The sequence below is a fragment of the Gobio gobio genome, assembly GCF_949357685.1.
Source record: "Gobio gobio genome assembly, chromosome: 23".
NCBI lineage: Eukaryota > Metazoa > Chordata > Actinopteri > Cypriniformes > Gobionidae > Gobio > Gobio gobio.
Window position 1 is genome coordinate 24,474,290 of NC_137119.1, and position 21,688 is coordinate 24,495,977.

General features: G+C 36.5%; 1 protein-coding gene across 4 annotated transcripts in view; it reads right to left on the minus strand.

The window, feature by feature from the left end:
- arfgef1 (ADP-ribosylation factor guanine nucleotide-exchange factor 1 (brefeldin A-inhibited)) overlaps window positions 1-21,688 on the minus strand; it is a 97,150-nt gene that overhangs the window by 55,355 nt on the left and 20,107 nt on the right. For all 4 annotated transcript variants that reach the window (XM_079806584.1, XM_079806582.1, XM_079806585.1 and 1 more), the window contains exons 2-5: window positions 10,959-10,989; window positions 2,837-2,993; window positions 2,605-2,751; window positions 19-198 (exon numbers count right to left, since the gene is read on the minus strand). In XM_079806584.1, coding sequence (XP_079662710.1) covers window positions 19-198; window positions 2,605-2,751; window positions 2,837-2,993; window positions 10,959-10,989 — 515 coding nt within the window. The remainder of the gene's footprint in view (window positions 1-18; window positions 199-2,604; window positions 2,752-2,836; window positions 2,994-10,958; window positions 10,990-21,688) is intronic.

Below are 21,688 nucleotides of genomic sequence, written 5' to 3' on the forward strand. Positions count from 1 at the left end.
AGTGTCAAATGCACTCACTGCTTGGTTCTCCATGCGGGCGAATATCACATTCAGCATCTGCGTGAGGGTGGCTTTGGCCGTGGTCTGGTTGATGAGGTTCTTACTGGCCAGATAGATGTTGTAGCACGTTCTTACGGCCTGCAGCACCGTGCCTTCATGGATCTCTATTTGCTGCGAGGTCACGGCTGTGAGCAAGGCCTGTCGGGGGCCGGAGCAAAGACAAACAAACACAAATGTCACTGCAGAGAAAGCTAAGCCACAACTGTAGAGATAAATCCTAGGAATGTATCCAGACAATATGGGAGCGTTATTATTTATTACTTTAGCTGCGGGAATCTCAGTAAAGTTCAAACAGATTAAGCTTGACATGTGGCGGTATGAAGGAGTTCAGCAGCTTTCAGAAGCCGTGCTTGTCCTGCCGCTCTACATTCCACAATGAGATTTGTAAAACAATAGCTTAGGCAAATGACGCTATGGAAATCTGAGCACTACAGGTTAGGGCAGTTCCACATAAAGAATCAGAGAGATGTACCTACATACTAGAGCTGCACGATTAATCATTAAAAGGTTGCGATCTCGTTCCTAAACGACAACGTTTCGCCTGTGTCTATTAAACCTTTGACAAAAATCACACCGGAACATTCAAATCTGTTTGAATTTTGTGTTGCCGCTGAGCCAGGGAGAGCAGTATAGGTGTGAAAAAGGTCTTTTCAACCACACAGTATCGTTATTTCTGTGTTCATATTATCAGAAAAGAACACTGATGTCAACGGAAGAGTAAAATAGAGTAAATCACCTCTAGAAAGGGACATGGCGCTCCAAATAACGATTGTAATGATAGGTGGTGACAAGTTACTGTAAAAAATGTATTTGTCATTGAATCATTTATTTAAAGGGGTTATGAAAGGTTGCAGTGATGAGCATTGTAGCCGATCACAAACACATTGGGCGCATGAGGTATCATGTGGTGATATCGTCATTTCAACTCGATTTCTGCCCATATACGCTTTCATCATAACTAACAGTGCAAACACAATGTAAACAAGACATTCGTCATCTCACTAACACGCCATTAGGGCGGGGCCAAAGTTGCAATGATGAAGTAGGTAGGGCTGGGCGATATATCGCATGACATTGTTATGCGCATCTCGTCAGTAAAGCCGGTTCCTTGATTAGTAGTAAATCGTCATCTCCTGCTTTCAGATGGAGCGGCATTTACTACACAGAGCCGTAGTTCACTGACAAGCTGAGCCATATCGCATTAATCATCACGGACGTATCGCCTGCGATAATTAATGCGATATGGCTCCGCTTGTCAGTGAACTACGGCTCTGTGTAGGAGCGATTAAGTGCACGCACTGAGACGAGAGAGGTATGTATCAACTCGTCTTAGTTAAGGGAATAACAGTTTAATATGAAAAAACGGTGGAGTATCCCTTTAAGAGATGTGTTAAAAAAAAAACGCTGATTCATACAGTAATGAAACAAATTAAGTATTTATGTATGAGTCATTGAATCATTCATTCATTTATTCAAATTTTAAATAGACTGCAGCAATTCGCTCTAGTAAATTACATGTTATTTTGTTTAGTTGTCTGTTCAGAATCGTGGGAGAATCGTAATCTCTATTTGAAACACACACAAAAATTGCGATTCTCAATTCATCCATATCATGCAGCTCTACTACATACTCAAAATACATACGATTTGTTTATTTGCTCTATACAAGTTTTTTTATCTGTTCATTTTTATGTGTTGATCCTTTGTAATCACTCAAATCACTTTCTTTCTGCTGGAGTTTTTTTATATAATTTTAATGTGCATCTTTCACCGTGTCCTAACTACATGCGACGCCGCGCGATAAAATGTATCTTTTCCATGTTAATTAGAGTTTTTGTCCTAACCAGCCGCGACGGCGACACACGACGAATCTGCGGCTGAAATAGCAACACAAAACATGGCAATGATAATCTCGGGTAGTGTTTATGTGCTTTATTTAATGTTAAAAATGTGTAATGTTACTTTGAATCATCATTTAGCGCTCCCAGCTTTGTAAAGCAGTTGTACTAAAAGCAACAATGGATAATTCACCTCAGACCTTATAATTAAAACAAATGGAAACAAGAACGTTCAAACAAGTATATTCTATGACAAAGATTGTTTTAGTAACTCAGTATGTATTTTATTAATGTTTAAATGGTGTAATATTTGTGAATTTGATTATATACTAATCCATTTCCTTGCGAGTGCGATCAAGATTAATCTCTGGTGCCGTACACTTTCCGCGAGAGTTCTGATTGGCTGTGGTTTTTGATTGATTTGTCGCATCTCGTAGTCTGGTGTGGACAGACATGTTGCTTTTCGCTGGAATTGTATCGCGTCGCGTGTAGTTAGGATGAGATGTGAAATTTTTATCTAATATTTATCTTATTGAAGATACTTCTGTTATAACTTCCAGATGTACTTTAATATTGCAATATTGATGTTCCTGTATGAACATCACCCATATACCCTACAGCTAGCATTGTTTCTGAATTTAAAAACAAAAACATGGCATTATTTACTCCACATATTTGTGAGCAATCACCCATAAAAATATTTGACCTTTATAATTTGCAACTGGATGCCTTCATCCGTCTGTGGTCCTTGGAAACAGCCACATATAGTCTCTATGATCCTGTCGATGAGCTTTTTTCCTGGGGTTGTGTTGTCTGGAGCGCTCCCCGTCAGGTGACCATATGCTATGAGTTTCTGAAAAATCATGAACACAGTGTATGAGATGAAACATCCTCATCATAAGAAAAATCCTGTCATGAGTTTGTTGTAAGGCGCTGACCTGTAAACAGTCTAGAGAGGTGATGACGATGCGTGGACATTTGGACTGACAGGCCAACTCAAACGGCAGGAAGTACTTATCTGCTTCAATGAAGTTGGTCTTGGATTTGATTGGCGGCAGAGTACTGGAACTTGACTTGTTGTCCCCAGCCGGTGGGCTACAAAACAAAAATAAAAGCGTCCATCATTTTAACTGAATAGGGGCTGAAAATCACTTCAACCTAATTAACTACATGATATGCTGAATAATTAATTGAATATATTTCAATTAATTGCACATCAATGTTAGCTGAAAAAAGCTCCGAAGTTAAGATAATATAAGATATGACACTGTATTATGGCTGATGATGAGTAATGCATTGCATATACTTTTTTACATAGTACTTGTCAAAAGTTGTTTTTGAAAGAAGTCTCAAAAATACAGTAAAAACATTACTATTGTGAAATATTATTACAAATTAAAATAACTGTTTTGTATTTGAATATTTTAACATTTATTCCTGTGATGACAAAGACGAATTTTCAGCATCATTACTCCAGTCTGCAGTGTCACATGATGCTTCAGAAATCATTCTAATATGATGATTTGCCGATCAAAAAAACATTTCTTATTATCAAAGTTGAAAACATTGCTGCTTAATATTTTTGTGGAAATGGTAATACTTTTTTCAGGATTCATTGATGAAAAGAAAGTTCAATGAACAGCATTTATTTGCATTTATTAGGCCTAAATGTATTTATGACATTTATTAAAGCCTTTATTAAATATAAATCTTTTGTAACATTATAAATGTCTTTACTGTAACTTTTGATCTATTTAATGCATCCTTGAAGAATAAAAGTATTATTTTTTTCTTTTTCTTTTGTTAAATCTTACCACAATTGTTTGAATGGTACCAATAGCCTGGCTTCCATTACAGGTTTGCGCAAAATATTTGCAATATTTTCTAAATGTCGATAAAAAACTGCTGCAAAATTACGGCGTTTCCATTAACCAATGTTATGCAAGGTTTTCCTCTCACAATAAACCATTCCAAAAATCATGGAATCTAGTTACCGGCACAGAAAAAAAAAAAAAATGTAATTGGAACTTTTTATCTCGCTACTCTGAGTTTCTCTCGCAATTGCAAGTTTACATATTTCTGATATAAACACACAATTGCGAGTTATAAAGACAAAGTAGTAAGAATTGCGAGATATAAACTCGTAATTGCAAGAAAACATCAGAATCGCAAGTTTATATCGTGCAATTATGAATTTATAATGCAATTGGGAGTTTACATTGCACTTCTGACTTTATAATGCAATTACAAGATAATATCACACAATTCTAACATTATATCTCACAATTCTGACTTTTTAACACGCAATTGCGAGTTTCTACCCCAAATCTATAACACATTATATCATAATTATGTAAACTCAAAATGGCGAGAATTTGCAAGAAAAAAGTTGCAATTCCCTTTTTGTGTTTGTGATATAAAAAACATTTTTGTGTTTGTTAAATGTTTTCCTCTCACGATAAGTCATTCCAAAAATCATGGCATCGGATGTTGGGAGACGTAGGTGTGTTATCCAAGCATTAATGGCAAGGAAAGCCCCTTATACTTGGAAGCTGCCACATATGAGGTATTTCTGGGAGGTTATAGTACACGATTTCACAGAGGAACTGTGGATTCAAAATGATCATGTGACTTTTACGTACATCAGGTGACCTGTACATGCGGGACATTTTTTTTCCATTGCAGGTTTGCAAAATATTCCTTTTTCGAATTGCCTGGAAAACCACCTCATGGAAGCTTGAGAACTTTTTTGCTATATATGGGAGTTTTTGCTAAATGTACGCGTTTCCATTGGGTAAATTTTTCACATTTTCAATTTGCACAATTTGAAGGGTAATATAAACGCAGCTATTGTTTACACGAAAATGTTGATAATAAGAAGAAATGTTTATTGAGCAGCAAATCAGCATATTAGAATGATTTCTGAAGGATCATGTGACACTGAAGACTGAAGTAATGGATGCTGAAAATTCTGATTTGTCATCCCATTACATTTATTAAAATAGAAAATTATTTTAAATTGTAATATATTTCACCATATTACTGTTTTTACTGTATTCTTGATTAAATAAATGCAGCCTTGGTGACCATAAGAGACTACTTTCAAAAACATGAACAAATTGTAATGTTTCCAAACTTTTGATAGGTACTGTATGCTTATATAGACTGCAAACTCTTGCTTTATATTCAGCCACTGTATCCACTTGAGATGAGCATTGGAATTGGAGAGGTGCCAGGCTAAGCTGGGACTGCTGTGGTTTAGCTAGGACGGAGCATTATGATTTCCTTCAGCAAGACGAGTTGATGAGAGCAGTGGGACACAGGGAGGAGGATGGGGGAGATAAAAAGAATGGAATTGAGTAGAGTAGAGTGATGAAGAGTAAAATGGAGCACTAAAGGAAGGAACATGATAGAAGAGAGAGTGAAAGAGAGCAAAGGAATGGAAGGGATGCATTTGCATGCTATCCGTACTATGTAGCATTCGAGATTAGAGTGCCTCAAATCGGAGTATTTTGAAGGGTTGATTATGGCTGATTATGATTCTAACATGTTATTACAACAAAACTCTGTTGTGAATATGTATCTTTAATTACAAGTTGTCATACAAGTCAGTCAGTAAATAGACTGATTTAAGTCTCACAAACTTAAAGTAAATCACAGAAAAGTTAGCAGGATCAGACATATCCAAATTTTTTTTGGGGGTTTAGTGAGTAATGACTATGAATGATTCACTGACTGAGTCTGATTAAAACCACAAACTCAAAAAAAAAAAAGTTCAGGGATCTTTTATGAATCTTTTTAGTTAAAAAGAACTGGGGGGCCGGATTTGCAAAATATTATAACATTATTCTAAATGAATAACATTATTCTTAACTGCTATTTCCTTAGTTTTTTTCTAACTCAAGAAAATTTCTCAGAAAATGTTGCATTCTTTGTATTCTTGTCTGTCTTTTTAAATATCGTTCTAAAGTCAAGCAAGATGTTTAATTAATTTATTGGGTTGTTTCAAATATTAAGCCCTAAAACGTAACACTAGCTACATATAATAAATATTAATATTACAAGAGATCAGTGAGTCTTCAGCAAGAACCGCTATACACTCAGATAAAGCCCCAAAATATTCTGTAAGAAAAAATGTTCGAAAGAATATACGAACTCCACAGAATTTCTCTTCTTTATGAAGATTTTTGTAAATTTGAAGCTTGTATCATACACAAAATGAAAAGACAGTACAAAAATGATGCCTATGTCGTATACAAACTCGAATGGTGAATTTTATGAATATGTAAATGAATAATTGCTGAACCATTCTGAATCCAACACATCAAGTCTAAATCATGGAATGAATCGGTAACCGCGAAAACAAAATATTATAGGAAAAACAAAAACATTGTAACGTTGTACACTTAAGGTTCCAAAAGGAGGTTTTGACAACATTGACATAGGAGAACCATTTTGGGATCCCAAAGAACCTTTAAGTGAACAATATTTTTCTTACTGTTGAACATTTGAATAATCTAAAGAATCCTTTTCCTCAATAAAGAACCTTTTGTGCCGTGGAAAGTTTCCCATGAATGTTAAAGGTTCTTCATGGAACCACTGATGCCCATGAGGTCGCAGTTAGCTGGCGCGTCTCAGGCTGAGTCAGCGGGAGGCTGCTACAGTATAATAAACCTCTTCCCATTGGCCCGGCTCTATTCCCCTCCTCTCCTCTCTTCACTTCTCCTTCATTCAATCTCATTAATCTGTCTGTGGAGGGATTAGCTAGCTCATATTTATAATTGACATAAATTGAGCTGTAGCCAAGCTACAAGGGAAAAGACTAGAGTTCCACCGGGTCCAGAGATTACCTCACACATCTCTCATTCAGCCTGAACTCTCCCTGTTTCTCTCTCTCTGCCCTCACCAAAACAAACCCTCCAGAGGACTCTTATTGCTATAGCGTTAAACCAAGTTGGTAATCAGGCAGAGCACAAATAGCCGTAAGCATTGTGCAGCGACGAGACATCAAGAGAGAATCATCTTTAGTGCTCTTTTAAAAGATTACAATTTAAGATCTTATGAGAGCATTTGTGGCATACTGATTTCCCCAGAAAATATTTTTGAACGTGCTTCAATTTGTAAAAATGCATTTAACAAAAGGAAGACTATGAGGTAAGAGAAAAGGCAGAATTTTCCAGCTCATACCTTTTTACTGTTTAAAGGATTAGTTCACTTCAAAATGAAAATGTCCTGACATTTTACTCACACCCATCTCATCCAAGATGTTCATGTCTGTCTTTCTTCAGTCAAAAAGAAATTAAGTTTCTTTGAGGAAAACATTGCAAGATTTTTCTTCACATAATGGTTTTCAATTCCCAGTCCCTCCAGAAAAACGCGATTATGCGATCGCTTGATTTAACACATAATCAGCCAAAGTCCGCATATTCATGCGGGGGCCGCATTTTTTCAAATACGCCGCACTTTCGCCGCATAAATTGCCTATTTCCGCGTGCAAAATATGCGGGGCTATCATGATTTCATAATCCCCGCATTTTCGTTGCAAAAAAAGTCATATATATTAGCAGAAAGTTGAAAAATTTTCGTTTACTTCACACAAGAGCCGCCATTTCCGCCTATTGCCATGGGAACGTTTTGAAGTGACGTGATTACCCGACGCGAACGTCATCGAAAAGCTTCAAACCCCGTGGAGAAACCATAGATACCGGTGAAACCATGATGAAGCACAAACTCCCATTGGCCAACAAAAATAACAGCAAAAGAGCAAAGCAGTTTCCCTGTGTGCTGACTGATTTCAAAACACAGCTTTGAAGCGTTATGAATCAATGAGTCGATTCAGCGGTTTGAAGCGTTATGAATCAATGAGTCGATTCAGCGGGTTGGATCGCCAAAGTCACGTATTTCAGCAGTTTGACACGCGATCCGAATCATGAATCGACTCGATGATTCATAGCATCATGATGCTGTGTTTTGAAATCAGTCATCACTATATAAGTCGTTATTTAGTTTTTTTTGCACACAATAACTATTATCGTCGCTTCATAAAGTTATTGTAGAACCACTGTAGTGAGATGGACTTTGTAACGACGTCTTTAGTAGGCTACCTTTTATGGGTCTTGAGAGTGTACATTGTGCCAATGGAGGCCTTTCTGAGCCATCGGAATTCAACTAAAATATCTTAATTTGTGTCCAACAACATAAAGGGAAGTCATTAATGACAGAATTTTCATTTTTAGGTGAACTAACCCTTTAAGAGATTGCACTTTGTGCATTGGAAGCACTCAAATGTCTGTTTTGTATAGCGACATCTGTAAAACAGGAAGTTATTTATTAATTTTTTCAGAAGTTGTAGCATATTCCTTTTGTAAAGCTACAGAACTTGATTGACTAAATGTTTTGTAAATTGAGCCATTATTAAGGTCTTCAATAAAACAAGATGAGAACTTAAATATTCCAGCACTTTCTGTGATGCAGTGCTTTTTTTCTCTTTCTCATCAAACCGCAGTTTTTGCAAGTTCCCGCAATTTTATCGCATAAAATTGCATAAATATCCCGCATTTTTCATCGCATTTTTTAAGAAAACGTGCCGCATAATCAAGGATTTTTGCCCGCAAAAATCACAAAAAAAAGCCGCATTTTTCTGGAAGGACTGAATTCCAACCAAAATGTTCAAGGTCCAAATCAATGCAGTTTCAAAGGTCTTCGAAGGGCTTCAGACGCGAAATAGGGTGTTATCTAGTGAAACGATAGGCCAATTTTTTAAAAAATTACAAATAAAATATACTTTTTAACCTAAATTGCTCGAATTGCGCTGCTCTGCAATGTGCTAGTGATTGGGCAAATCACGTCGAAAACGTCACACTAGACATAGATAGAAGTACCGCTCCAAGCGACCAAGACGAGGACTAAAAAAACCTCCCTTTACGAAAAAAACACTTCATCTTCAAAATTGTCTGACAACAGTTATACCTTTTTTGTTTTTTGGTAAAGGGCATTTGTATTAGTCTTCGCGTGTGCACGTTGTAAACAGGGGGGCGGTACTTCTGCCTACGTCTAGTGTGACTAGCACGTCGCAATGCAAGATGAGCAATTTAGGCTAAAAAGTATTTTTATTTAAAAAAATTTAAATAGACAGATCGTTTCACTAGATAAGACCCTATTCCTCGTCTGGGACCGCGCAGAGTGTCTGAAGACCTTTGAAACTGCATTGTTTTTGACCTTCAACATTTTGGTTGCAATTGAAAACCAATATGTGAAGAAAAATCCTGGAATGTTTTCCTCAAAAAACGTAATTTCTTTTCGACTTAAGAAAGAATGACATGAACATCTTGGATGAGATGGGGTTGAGTAAAATACTAGGGAATTTTAATTTTGAAGTGAGTTAACTAACCCTTTAATGATGCATGGTGATGAGTTACTGTATATAGCTTCACATATACTGTATGTTAATATGTATAAGGCAATCAGTGTGTATTTAAATGTTTGAAAATTCCAGGGGCCCAAAGAAATGCATTTCCTGTGAGAGAGCTTAACCTGCATTGAACCCATAACGTTCCTGAAAAATATCACGAAAAAAACATGAATATGGCATTTTCAAAATCTTAAAATGTCCCCAAAAATAAAACCTTACATTATATTGTACAAATCGACAAATGCGTACTAACATGGTAAATCTACTGCACAACAGCATCAGCATATTAGAATGATTTCTGAAGGATCATGTGACACTGAAAACTAGGGTTGAGTATCGTTTGAATTTTAGCGATTACAATTCTGCTTATCGATTCTGATTCCTATCGATTTCCAGTTTCGATTCCAGTCAGGTAAAAACATTTTGTTAAACATATTTATTCTGTGTCTTTTGGCAAAATGTTTTGTCACAGCTGATTTTCATGAACAAAAATCAACAGCCTACAAAAAAAATCAGAAGCCTAAAGAACACTAACATTTCATTATGGTTTTAATTAAAAATACCATGGTATTTAAAAATATATAAATATATTTATAAACTAGTATAAATTATAAACATTATTAAAATAATTGAGTTCTCTTTCGCGTCTTCTTGCAATTGAAAATGTTTGAAATCACATTACAATGCGCACACACACACGATAAGCGGAATCGAAAATTAATCTGATTACAAGTATCATGGCTGCTGAAAACCGTTATTATGAATTGTAGTATTTAAAAATATAACTGTTTTACTGTATTTTTGATCAAATTAATGCAACCTTGGAGACCATAAATTACTTTCAAAAACATTAAAAAGTATGAGTGTGTGTGTGTGTTACACACAATTAAATTATGTTAATTTTCGAATTATTTCAATGGGCTGTTTTTTATGAATTAGTCAAAAAGACTATTTGAATCAAGACGAATCAGTACAAATAACTCAATGAATCCATCCGTTTGGTTATTGAACCAACATTTTACACACTAATATGTTTCTAAGAAAAAAAAGTGTAGTTAAAGATTCATTTTCACAAAGAGTTTTGCTGTGAGAAATGGTTTGTCAATTAAAAAAAAAATGGTACTAAAAATAGAACCACGGTTTGGAAGGAGTGCTCCTTGCTTCAAAACAGAAATCTGTAAACAACAAAGGAGAGAAATACCAAAAGACAAGGATATGGAAATGAAAGCGAGACAGATGGGTTGAATCAGGTGAGCTGTGAATGAATGGATGCAGAGGGGGAATGCAATGCTGTCTCTAAGATCAAGGGCTGAGGGAGGTGAGGTAGGACTTTAGAACGGGCTGCCCTGGCCCTGCAGAGAGCCCTGAGCACAGTACGTCTCATTCCTATGTCCTAGACACACAGCAAGGTCTCCAAGCACATTAACAACACAGGCTGCGAGGGGTGTTTTTCACTGGCACTGAGCACACACTCACAAATCACAAAGAGGGCAGGGCAGCAGACAAAACACAAAGGGGCCGCGTGTGGTTACTCTCTGGAAAATGTCAGCGCTGCATTACAAGCATTGAACTTGACAACAATGAAGGGAGATTTGAAATACACATTCAATATCTCAACAGCTGGGGTGTGGCATAAGATATCGACTTACCTTAATTTCTCAGATTCCGCCTTTATTTCCTCTGCAAAAGAAAAAAAGAAAACAGTCACATGAGTGTGGTAAACAAAAAAATAAATAAATAAATAAACAAACAAACAAACTAGCACCCCATAGGGACTAATGCGGTTGAATTGAAAGCAGCTATAAATACAGGCTTAATCAGACACTTGACTTGTTTACTGTCTACTGCCAGGGAAACACAAAGAGTTTAAGAGAAGCTTAAGATACAATATAGCATTATGCAAATCTGAGTGGTCTTAAAAATATTAATTAAATACAAATATTAAGATAAAGAAAACTCTATTTTTTATAGTATTTTATATTAAAATGTATGAATTATTTTATATCATTCATATATTCATATTTATATATATATAGCCAAAATGATTGGGACACCCCTTCACATCATTGAATTCAGGTGTTACAATCACTTCTATGGCCAAAGGTGTATAAAATCAAGCACCTAGGCATGCAGACGCTTCTACAAACATGTGTGAAAGAATGGGTCGCTCTCAGGAGCTCAGTGAATTCAAGCGTGGTACCGTGATAGGTTCCCACCTGTGCAGTAAATCCATTCCTGATATTTCCTCACTACTAAATATTCCACGGTCAACTGTTAGTGGTATTATAACAAAGTGGAAGCAATTGGGAACAACAGCAACTCAGCCACAAAGTGGTAGGCAACGTAAAATCAAAGAGTGGGGTCAGCACATGCTGAGGCACACAGTGCACAGAAGTCACCAACTTTCTGCAGAGTCAACAGCTACTGACCTCCAAACTTTGTGTGGCCTTCGGATTAGCTCAAGAACACTGTGTAGAGAGCTTCATGGAAGGGGTTTCCATGGCCGAGCAGCTGCATCCAAGGCTTACATCACCAAGTGCAATGCAAAGCATCGGATGCAGTGGTGTAAAGCACGCCGCCACTGGACTCTAGAGCAGTGGAGACGTGTTCTCTGGAGTGACCAATCACGCTTCTTTGTCTGGCAATCCGATGGTTGAGTCTGGGTTTGGCGGTTGCCAGGAAAACGGTACACTCTAAAAAATGCTGGGTTAAAAATAACCCAAGTTGGGTTGAAAATGGACTAACCCAGCAAATGGGTTGTTTTAACCCAGCATTTGGGTTGTTTTAACCCAGCGGTTGGGTTAAATGTTTGCTTAAAACAACCCAATTGCTGGGTTAAAACAACCCAATCGCTGGGTTAAAACAACCCAATCGCTGGGTTAGTCCATTTTCAACCCAACTTGGGTTATTTTTAACCCAGCATTTTTTAGAGTGTACTTGCCTGACTGCATTGTGCCAAGTGCAAAGTTTGGTAGAGGGGGGATTATGGTGTGGGGTTGTTTTTCAGGGGTTGGGCTTGGCCCCTTAGTTCCAGTGAAAGGAATTCTTAATGCTTTAGCATACCAAGACATTTAGGACAATTTCATGCTCCCAAACAGTTTGGGGAATGGCCCCTTTCTGTTCCTACATGACTGCTCACCAGTGCTCAAAGCAAGGTCCATAAAGACATGGATGAGCGAGTTTGGTGTGGAGGAACTTGACTGGCCTGCAAGTTTGGTGTGGAGTCCTGACCTCAACCCGATAGAACTCCTTTTGGATGAATTAGAACGGAGACTGCGAGCCAGGCCTTCTCGTCCAACATCAGTGCCTGACCTCACAAATGTGTTTCTAGAAGAATGGTGACAAAAATCCCATAAACACACTCTTAAACCTTGTGGAAACAGCCTTCCCAGAAGAGTTGAAGCTGTTATAGCTGCAAAGGGTGGGCCATTTCTTTTATTCTGAAAATGTTACAGTATAATTGTTTTAGAACTAACATTCCTTAAATTTATTTTAGGTATTTTAATTAAAAATGTAATTTATATGCGTTACGTATTAAATATATATTTATATGTACATTATATTCAATTAATTATCTATCGATCTACGTTAAAAATATTATATTATATTATATTTATTATATTATAGGCTGGTCCAGCCAATGTAAATGCACAATCTACCAAACAGGTCATCCGCTCTTTTAACTGTGAGCACCTGCCTTTCCACACTATTATTGGTAGTTGAAAGCAAAATAAAAATCTGGCAAAAAAAAAACCTAAATATTTTATAATACAAAATGCAAGGGCTCGATCAATGACAGCAAACACACAGACAGCTCGTTCATTTACATGACTACCAGAATATCCTTCTGTCGAGAGCCATTTTCAGTGCTAACACTAAAGAATTTAATTACGTGTGGACCCTTTAACACCTCTTCCTCTGAAACCAGTCATTAACTGCATCAGAAATGCATTCAGAGTGTTGCAAAAATGTACTAACGAGAGGCCCAGAGTCGGAGGTACTCGCTGCAAACTCCTGAAAGCTTCAACATGACATAAATTAGGCTTTAAATCAGTTTTAACACCTGGCTTCATTAGCGTACAAGCACTTTGCGCCGACGTACGTCAGCCGTGCCGTTCACAGGTCAGAATATCTGACTACTTCAATCTGTGCTGGTGTATAGAAAGTTGTTTTGGATTGAAAATGTTTATTCTAAACAAGTGGTCTCAGCGAGCAGCTGCAGTCAAGAATGACTAAGTGCTCGGCACGGGAACAATGTAATACTGTAGAAAGAGCACTGTCCTTCCTCCTCTCGGCAGTAAACAATGACGAGTATAGCAGCATAATGACATCTACACGCTCTGCTGACAGACAGCCCTCCAACACACTGAACTGCCACCGAACATGGACAGAATATTGAGCGCTGGTGTCAGCTTACAGTCAGATCATTCTCCATCACTCTGCGTGAGTTTCCAAAAATATTAGGGATATAGCTGGTACCATACTTCAATATTAGCTATAATTAGCATTTTATATTAATTTAGCAGCGGTGGTCTAATTACACTTTGAAAACAAAGAGCTAACATCGGTATCTTTTCCCAATTTACACACCAGGTTCAAAATGGAAATGGGTCACATTAGACTACTAGTTGAAGTTTGTCCAACTAGCCGAATACTGACATCGGCTAGTTTATAAATGCATTTCTTATTTTGATCTGTTTAGCAGGGCCGTATGCAGGGTTTTAGAATTACCAAGGTCACAAAATTGATCTTGCTAGGGAGGTATGCTCCCCTGAGAAAATTTTGATTTCCTTATGTGCATTTTAAGATGTGTTGAAGGCCAAAAAAAGGATAACAATAGCTTTAAAACCACATTGAGTGGGCAGAAGCATAAATTATGTCACCTGCTCTTCCTCTGTCACCTTCTCCCTTTCTTTTTCTCTAAGGGCATTTTCACACCTATAGATCGTTTGTTTTGTTCCAAATGTTGTTGCATTTTCTTCTTGGTTCGGTTCGCTTTCACAATGCAACCTCTCAAAGCGTACCAAAATGTGTTTAGCAAGTACAACTTCCCTCTTATTGGTCTGAGTTTCCTCTGTGTCATCCATCAACAAGATTGATAGGGTTGGATACCGAACTCGATACTTTTAAGGGCACCGACCGAATTATTTGGGTACTACCGAGTACCGATTCACATTAAATCAATCGGTAGGTACAAAATTTCGGTGCCTAAGAACCCATATTGTGATATAGACTAGTGTCTATGAATATTAAACCGCAAAAAGACCATTTAAATACGAATCATGCGTGTCTCTGTGCGAATGAATGCGCAGATGCGCAGTTTACAGTCTATGGGTTTACCTCACACACACACACACACACACTCAGAATCGCGCGTGGCGGTCGCTTGTTTCCATCTCTGCCTCTCTCATATGAGGACATGAACGCACGAACGTCATCTCCAGAGCCACGAGAGTCACTTCATCAGCATTTTACCGTCTTACTTGAGAAAACCTACTGTCATATCATAAACATACAGAAACTAAAAATGTATTCACGGCAACCCGTCAAAATAAAAGTTCGGCTAACTTGACAAATAAATGACTGTTGTAGGCCTACAGTAGAATTTATATATGTCTCAATGTAATAATAATAATAACACTAAAGTAATAATACATTATCAAAACTTTATTTTTTAAGTTTTTTTTTTTTATAAATTAAATTTTTTCCTCATGTTTTAATTTTAACCATAATTATAAAGCTCAGTTGTGCAGCACAAAAAAAGTTTAATTAAATTAAAATATAAATTAAATTAATGTTTTATGTCTTCATTTGATTACCAGAAAATACATTACACATCATTTGTGGGAAATCTTTTCATAGAAATGAAATTAAAAAGAAAAAATAATAATATGGTTGTTTTTATGAATTAAATTAAGTACCTAGTAGCCTACTATTTACTAGTAAATATTACAGTAATCAAACATCACAGACAATGGCAGACAGCGACCAGATCAGCTCTGGCATAATGTCAATAACACTTTTATAAATGACTTACAGGTTCTTTAGTTATTTATGTAAACATCCCAAAAGTACCGAAAAAAGGTACCGAATTTCAGGTACCGGTACCGGTTAAAATGTGAACGGTAACCAACCTTAATGATTGACAAGTTCGCTCCATGAGCTTATTGTGGCTTTATTTGTAACTGTCGAGACACACACAAACACAATACGAATGTAGCCATCATTCCCGCTGTTAATTATATACTACAGTTACACAATGCAAGTACACAACATTTTAAGGTGAAGAGGAACTCTTTTGGTTTTCAACTATGATGTACTCACTTACAGAATCAGACACTACTGCTATTTATATAGCACATTTCCCATTATGAATAATTTGGTCTGTTGGGTCGGATTGTTTTCACATCTCAAGCGAACCACAGCCTCATTCAGGCGGTCTCGGAGCGATTGTTTTGGTGCGGATCCGAGCGTGTTCACATATGCCTAAACTAACCGAACCAAGGGAGAAAACGCACCAGGTTCCGAAACAAATGCTCAGGTGTGAAAGCACCCCAAGTCTCCTTTCCCTGTTTCTCTATCATTCCCAAAGTTGAGCTTTGATTGATACATTTTTGTCTGTGTCAGGTAATAAAGTAAACATAAGGTCAACTGATATTTCAGTTTTACAAATCATTCTCTTAGACAATTAAGTGAATTTACTGAAGGCAAGCTAGGCAACTGAGTTTATTAAAGGGGTCATATTATGCTTTTTCACTTTTTCAACTTTAGTTAGTGTTTAATGTTGATGTTTGAGCATCTGCAAGGTTGCAAAACTCAAAGTCCACTCTAAAGGGACATATTCTCTTTAACAGAAAGCACTTTTCAAAGCACTTTATGACATAGCAATGGCGTAATGACGTATGACTTGCGGAACAAACTGCAGTTGTTAAATAACTTGTGTGTTATTCTAAAATTCTCCTACCACTCATCGTCTGTAAAGTGGGTTCCATCAGTCCTCACTTCATACTCGCAACCACAGACACTTTATTTTAGGCCCTGGAAGAGGCGTTTTTACTGTTTGATAAATATAAGCAGCACAGCACGGCGTAACGGTTCATGCGCTCCGTCATCTCTGGAAATAGATAAATATTAAGTGTGCTCTTCAAAACAAATAAAAGAAGCAATGTAGGAGAATAGTATGTGCAAACAGTGGGAAGCTATTTATATCTGTGAAGTGTGTGCATGTCAAAAAATCTATTCTGATTAGAAGCTTGACATATTAACGCACACATCAACCCGATCACTTTATTCATTATTCATGTAAACACTACATTCAGATTCATCAATCGAAACAAAACGTGTGCATGTAAACATAGCCAATGTCACTGATTTAAATAATCCCCGCCCACGGAATATTCAAAAAAAAGGGGCGATGCCTGGTTGAGCTGTGCTAGAGAAGACGAAGAAGACCATCTGCTTTGGTAGCGTGTTGTTGCCATTTCGAAGAGCCACAGTTTTTTCCACCCCTGTTCCAAAACCCTAGGGCTGTGTATCACCAACAATGTCACGATACTGAAGTCACGATACGATACGTATCACGATATGGATCAATTTGGAAGTAGTTTTCTTTTGAGCAGAGTTTAGTAACAGTAATATCTGTTAATTGAATAACCAGTGTTAGAACAGTTGTGATAACGGAAAAACTATTTTGTTTTTGTCATAAAAAAAACAATGAGTTAAATGAAATAAATACATTGTCACAAAAAAACTTTGGAAAGGCTTGGTTCAATATTGATTATCTTGTATATATATCAGGTACAATACATGACACATTTTTGAATGTAAAACAAATCTCGCGTTAAATCTAAAATATGAAACAAATTTGGGAAAACAAATCTCTTAACTAATGCTGTAAACTATGGGAGTCAGTTGTACTATAATATTAAAGGTAAAAATGAACTGATTTGTACAAACACTTAAATTACAATATTTTTTATAATAATAAAGTTATAATATTAACTTTACAAATTACATAATCATATAATCATATACATCTTTTTTGAAATATAAACATTTGAATGGTGGCTGTCATAAAAACTTGCCAGATTAATTCAAACATGCATTAAATATTGAAGAACATTAAAAAATTATAATGAAAATGTAATATGGTGCATTTATTTAGCAAAATGCTCCTCTCTAGAATCAATTTGTTTTAGCTGACTAACGAATATGGACACTGGATGTTTTTTTCTGAGGTAAATGTGTTACATTACATTGTTTACAAGCTGTTTTACTGATGCCTTTCCGCGTTTGAAACACTGATCGAGTGATTCCATGTGACATGATACGGATTTCGGTAAGTTGTACTCTATCTTTTAACACACGTTCATATGTTCATTCATGTTTATTTCGCGCTATAGATCCCTAGGGTTCTTGACTCAATTTTAAACAATCCTTTATGGCAAAAAGGTACTGTATAAGGAGAAATGTCTCAGATGATTGCATAATACTTTCATGTTTAATGCGTTATTTAATTTCTTTTTATTATTTTTTTGAGATAAAGCATGCTTACAAGATTAATAAACATTTAATTAAAATTAAAAAAGAATATTTAAAAAAAAAAACGATATTATATTAAAATATATGAAGAAGTGCCTGACAGAACCCTTTAAGATTGTATATAGAACCCTTTCTCCTAAGAGCTTGGTTTCCTGCTTAGGTCTCTGACTGGTTTGATTTAACTAAAGTAGCTGTAGTCAGTGGGTTCACCGCAGTGCATGATGTAGATCGGTTTAATCAGTTTTAGTGGTAGACTGTCCCTGGTAAAACATGGAAACCATAGCAACATGATAATTTCCCAGAGAGCAACAACATGTATTGTGCTACCTGAAATTTCAATACTGAAAACACCCTTGGTCTAAATGTATCCTTTCAATCTATTGCATTAGGTCCATTCAATGCACTTATTTTTCTAATCTTAAGAGAAAGCAGTGAACTGACCTTGAGAAAGGCTTTGGGCTTGAGCAAACAAATCAAGGAAAACAAATCACAGCCTCTACATCACAGCTGAATTGCAAAGTAAAATCTTACAGAAAAGCATCCTATCTAGAGGCATGAGCGTCATTTTAATTATGTCATTAAATAATACATTCATTAAATGAATCACATGTATTGGGACATTGAATATACAGGAATGCAGTCACGTAAATTCAACTGTATTAATCAATATTTGCTGGTCGTGACTGTGTGTGTCGTTGAATAAACAGGAATTTAATCAACCATAACCCATATTTCTACAGTTTTAGTTCTAAAGAAAGTCTGAATAGTTTGTCAGCCTCTTATGTTCACCAATTTATTTGATCAAAAATACAGTAACATTGTGAAATACTGGTTTCTATCTTAATATATTTTAAACGGTAATTTATTCCTGTGATGACAAAGCTGAATTTTCAGCATTATTACTCTTCTCTTCAGTGTCACATGATCCATAAGAAATCATTCTAATATGCGTATTGATTATCAATGTTGAAAACAGTTGTGCTGCTTAATATTTCATTGGGGAAACCGCGAAATATTCAAAAGAACAGCATTTATTTGAAACCAAAATCGTTTGTAACATTATAAAAGTCTTTACTGCCACTTATGATCAATTTAATCCACCCGAGCAGAATAAAAGTATTAATTTCTTTCAAAAAAAAAAAAAAAATCTTACCGACAAATTTTTGAATGGTAGTGCATATTCATACAGTAAATAATGAGACCAACTGCACAGAACTAAACACTGTCCTACTGTATTTTACATGTATGCCTATTCAACACAGGCACTATATTGCCATAACAGATTGCATGTGTGATCATTATTAGCTGTTTGATAATAGACTTAAAGGAATTAAACAGGAATTCAACTTGCAACCACAGGGCTCCAGAGTGCGACTAAATGGTCGCATTTTGCGACTAAAATTTGAGAGTGTGCGACTGAATTTTACATCCAGTCGCACATGTGCGACCAGTAAATTTGCCTGCTGTCGGTACTGGAGAAATTAAGAAAATACACTTACTAATTATAATTGATAGACGTTATGTCTGGCAAATTCTATCTTTGCCAGCCGTTTCTATATGAGATAATATTAAATAATTTGTCCGTGATGCATTTTTGCCATTCGCAATCCAGAAGAGAGAGAAAGCGAGCGAGAGCTCTTTCACGTGGAGCTCGAGCGCACACAACACCACAGTCAGCTTAATGAGTGACGATGGCCAAGAGAACTACACAGAAGTTTAGTCTGCTTAAACTTTAGGGATGTGCTGTGATATTAATCTAATTTTATTTTCGATTTTGGCTTCCAAGAATTATAACAAGATGATATGAGGTAAAACTATTCCTATAGCCGTGTTCCGTCGAGCTCATCCTTCCCTTCACAGCTGCGCTGTCATTTCTCCTTAAACCTAAACTAAACGTCAGATTCAGTGATTGTTGTAAACTGCAGTCTCTCTACTGTTGCTAAACTGCGGGATGTGTTTGATAATAAAGAGTTATTAAATGCACAATAATCCGCGCAAGAGACTCTGTTTCCAACTTCAAGGCGGCTTATGTGTGTGTGCTGCGAAATGGACCGACTTGCACTTAATATTTTAGGCTCCGTGTGCGCGTCTAAACCATCTAATAAACAACAAATAAATACAAAAAATTGAGATTGGAGAGTAGTTATTTTAACAGTTTATATCTTAAATGGGCGTAAATAGTTCGGAGAAATAGGAGAATATGATATTATTAGTTCTACATTCGATCGGTCTTAAAGGGGCAGCGTCTAATAAACCTGCTGACGATTGAGCCATTAATTCGAATCGAACAAAAGGCAAATAGAAAATATTCATATCTCTTGAATTAATAACTTTAGCTTTTATAAGCATTAATCTATCAATTTATACAGTGAAAACTATGCTGTGTTATTTTACATTTCATTACTTTATTAGATTTCTTTGTAGGTTTGTTCTCTACTGTAATATTAATGTTAAGACCTTCCGAATGCCTGCACACTGGTCCATTTACAAATAGATGTTTTATATTTTTGTTCAAACTTTGCGGTTTCTTTTGCTATAGATATTTTATTTTTCAGATTATAAAGCCATGTTAATTATGTTCTTAATTATGTTTTTTTTTTTAATAAAAAAAATTAAATAAAGTATAATAAAAAGAACCGATAAGAATACTGTTAAAGTACCGGATCGATAAGCAGTATTGGTAAGAGTAGTAATACCATTAAAACCTTAACGATACCGATCCCTATTAGTAATACAGTGGAAATTAGTAGATTTGGCTAGCATGTTGATTTACGGTGTGCGCCCCTAAAATTTCTGGTTGTGCCCCTAAAACTTTCAGTTGGGGGCCACTGATATCCTAGTGAAAAAAGTTAGTCTGGAGCCCTGAACCATGCTTGCTTCTTAATCATTGAGCTACGAACATCCTATACATCTTAAAAATCTGATGAGTAGCACAAAACACAGTCTTACTGTACCCCATACCGGTGCATTCTAACAGTTGGCACCATTATGCTCTTGAAAAGCAGCCAGCGCCCACGCTTTCTGAGCTGACAGTTGGGACAACATATTATGACACTGCATAATTAAGTTTCTTTCAGTTACAATCAGCTTTAAAGGACTGATGAAATCTGACTGTGCCACACAGCACTCAGAATTTCCAAAAAAAGCGTGAAAAATAAATAAACCTTCTGTTAACTCCATAGAGTTCATGCAGTTCTGGGTCTGGAGGATTCCAAAGCAAATACTGTCTAAAAAGCATTAGCGAGGCTGGTTTCAAATGAAATGATCTACATAATGAATGTCCGTGTGGTGAACGACGAGCACAGAGCTGTCTGTGCACCCTAAATCCGCACTGACCCACATTAGAAGGCGCTTCCCTGTGTCCCCTGTCGAGTTTAGCAGGGCCTCCAGACCTTCTGCGAATCCCTGGACTGGGACACGCGGCATTCCGCATAGCCATGGGAAAATAAATAGACTCAAGCAGGCCAACTGTATTCATCAGCAGCCAAAGAAAGAGAACGAGAGTGTGTAACAAACAATAAGATTTGCTGAACGTCATATAATGGGATGTGTAAAACTACATATCTTCAAAATTAACTAGTCCCCTGAATGACTAGTCAACTAACCAGTCTCACATATGCATTGATCAAAAGAAAAAAGATGTGACAACATTTTTCCAAATTATAGAAATTAACTTATTATCATGGTCACATTTAGGTGTAAAACATCTCTGAGAGAATGTTACAGAAACAGTTGTGCTTTACGATAAAATAAACACTCATAACCAGTATGAATTATGTATTAGCGCGGGATGTGCTGATGGCAGCTTAGAGATAATTGTTCTCTAAGGACAAGAGCT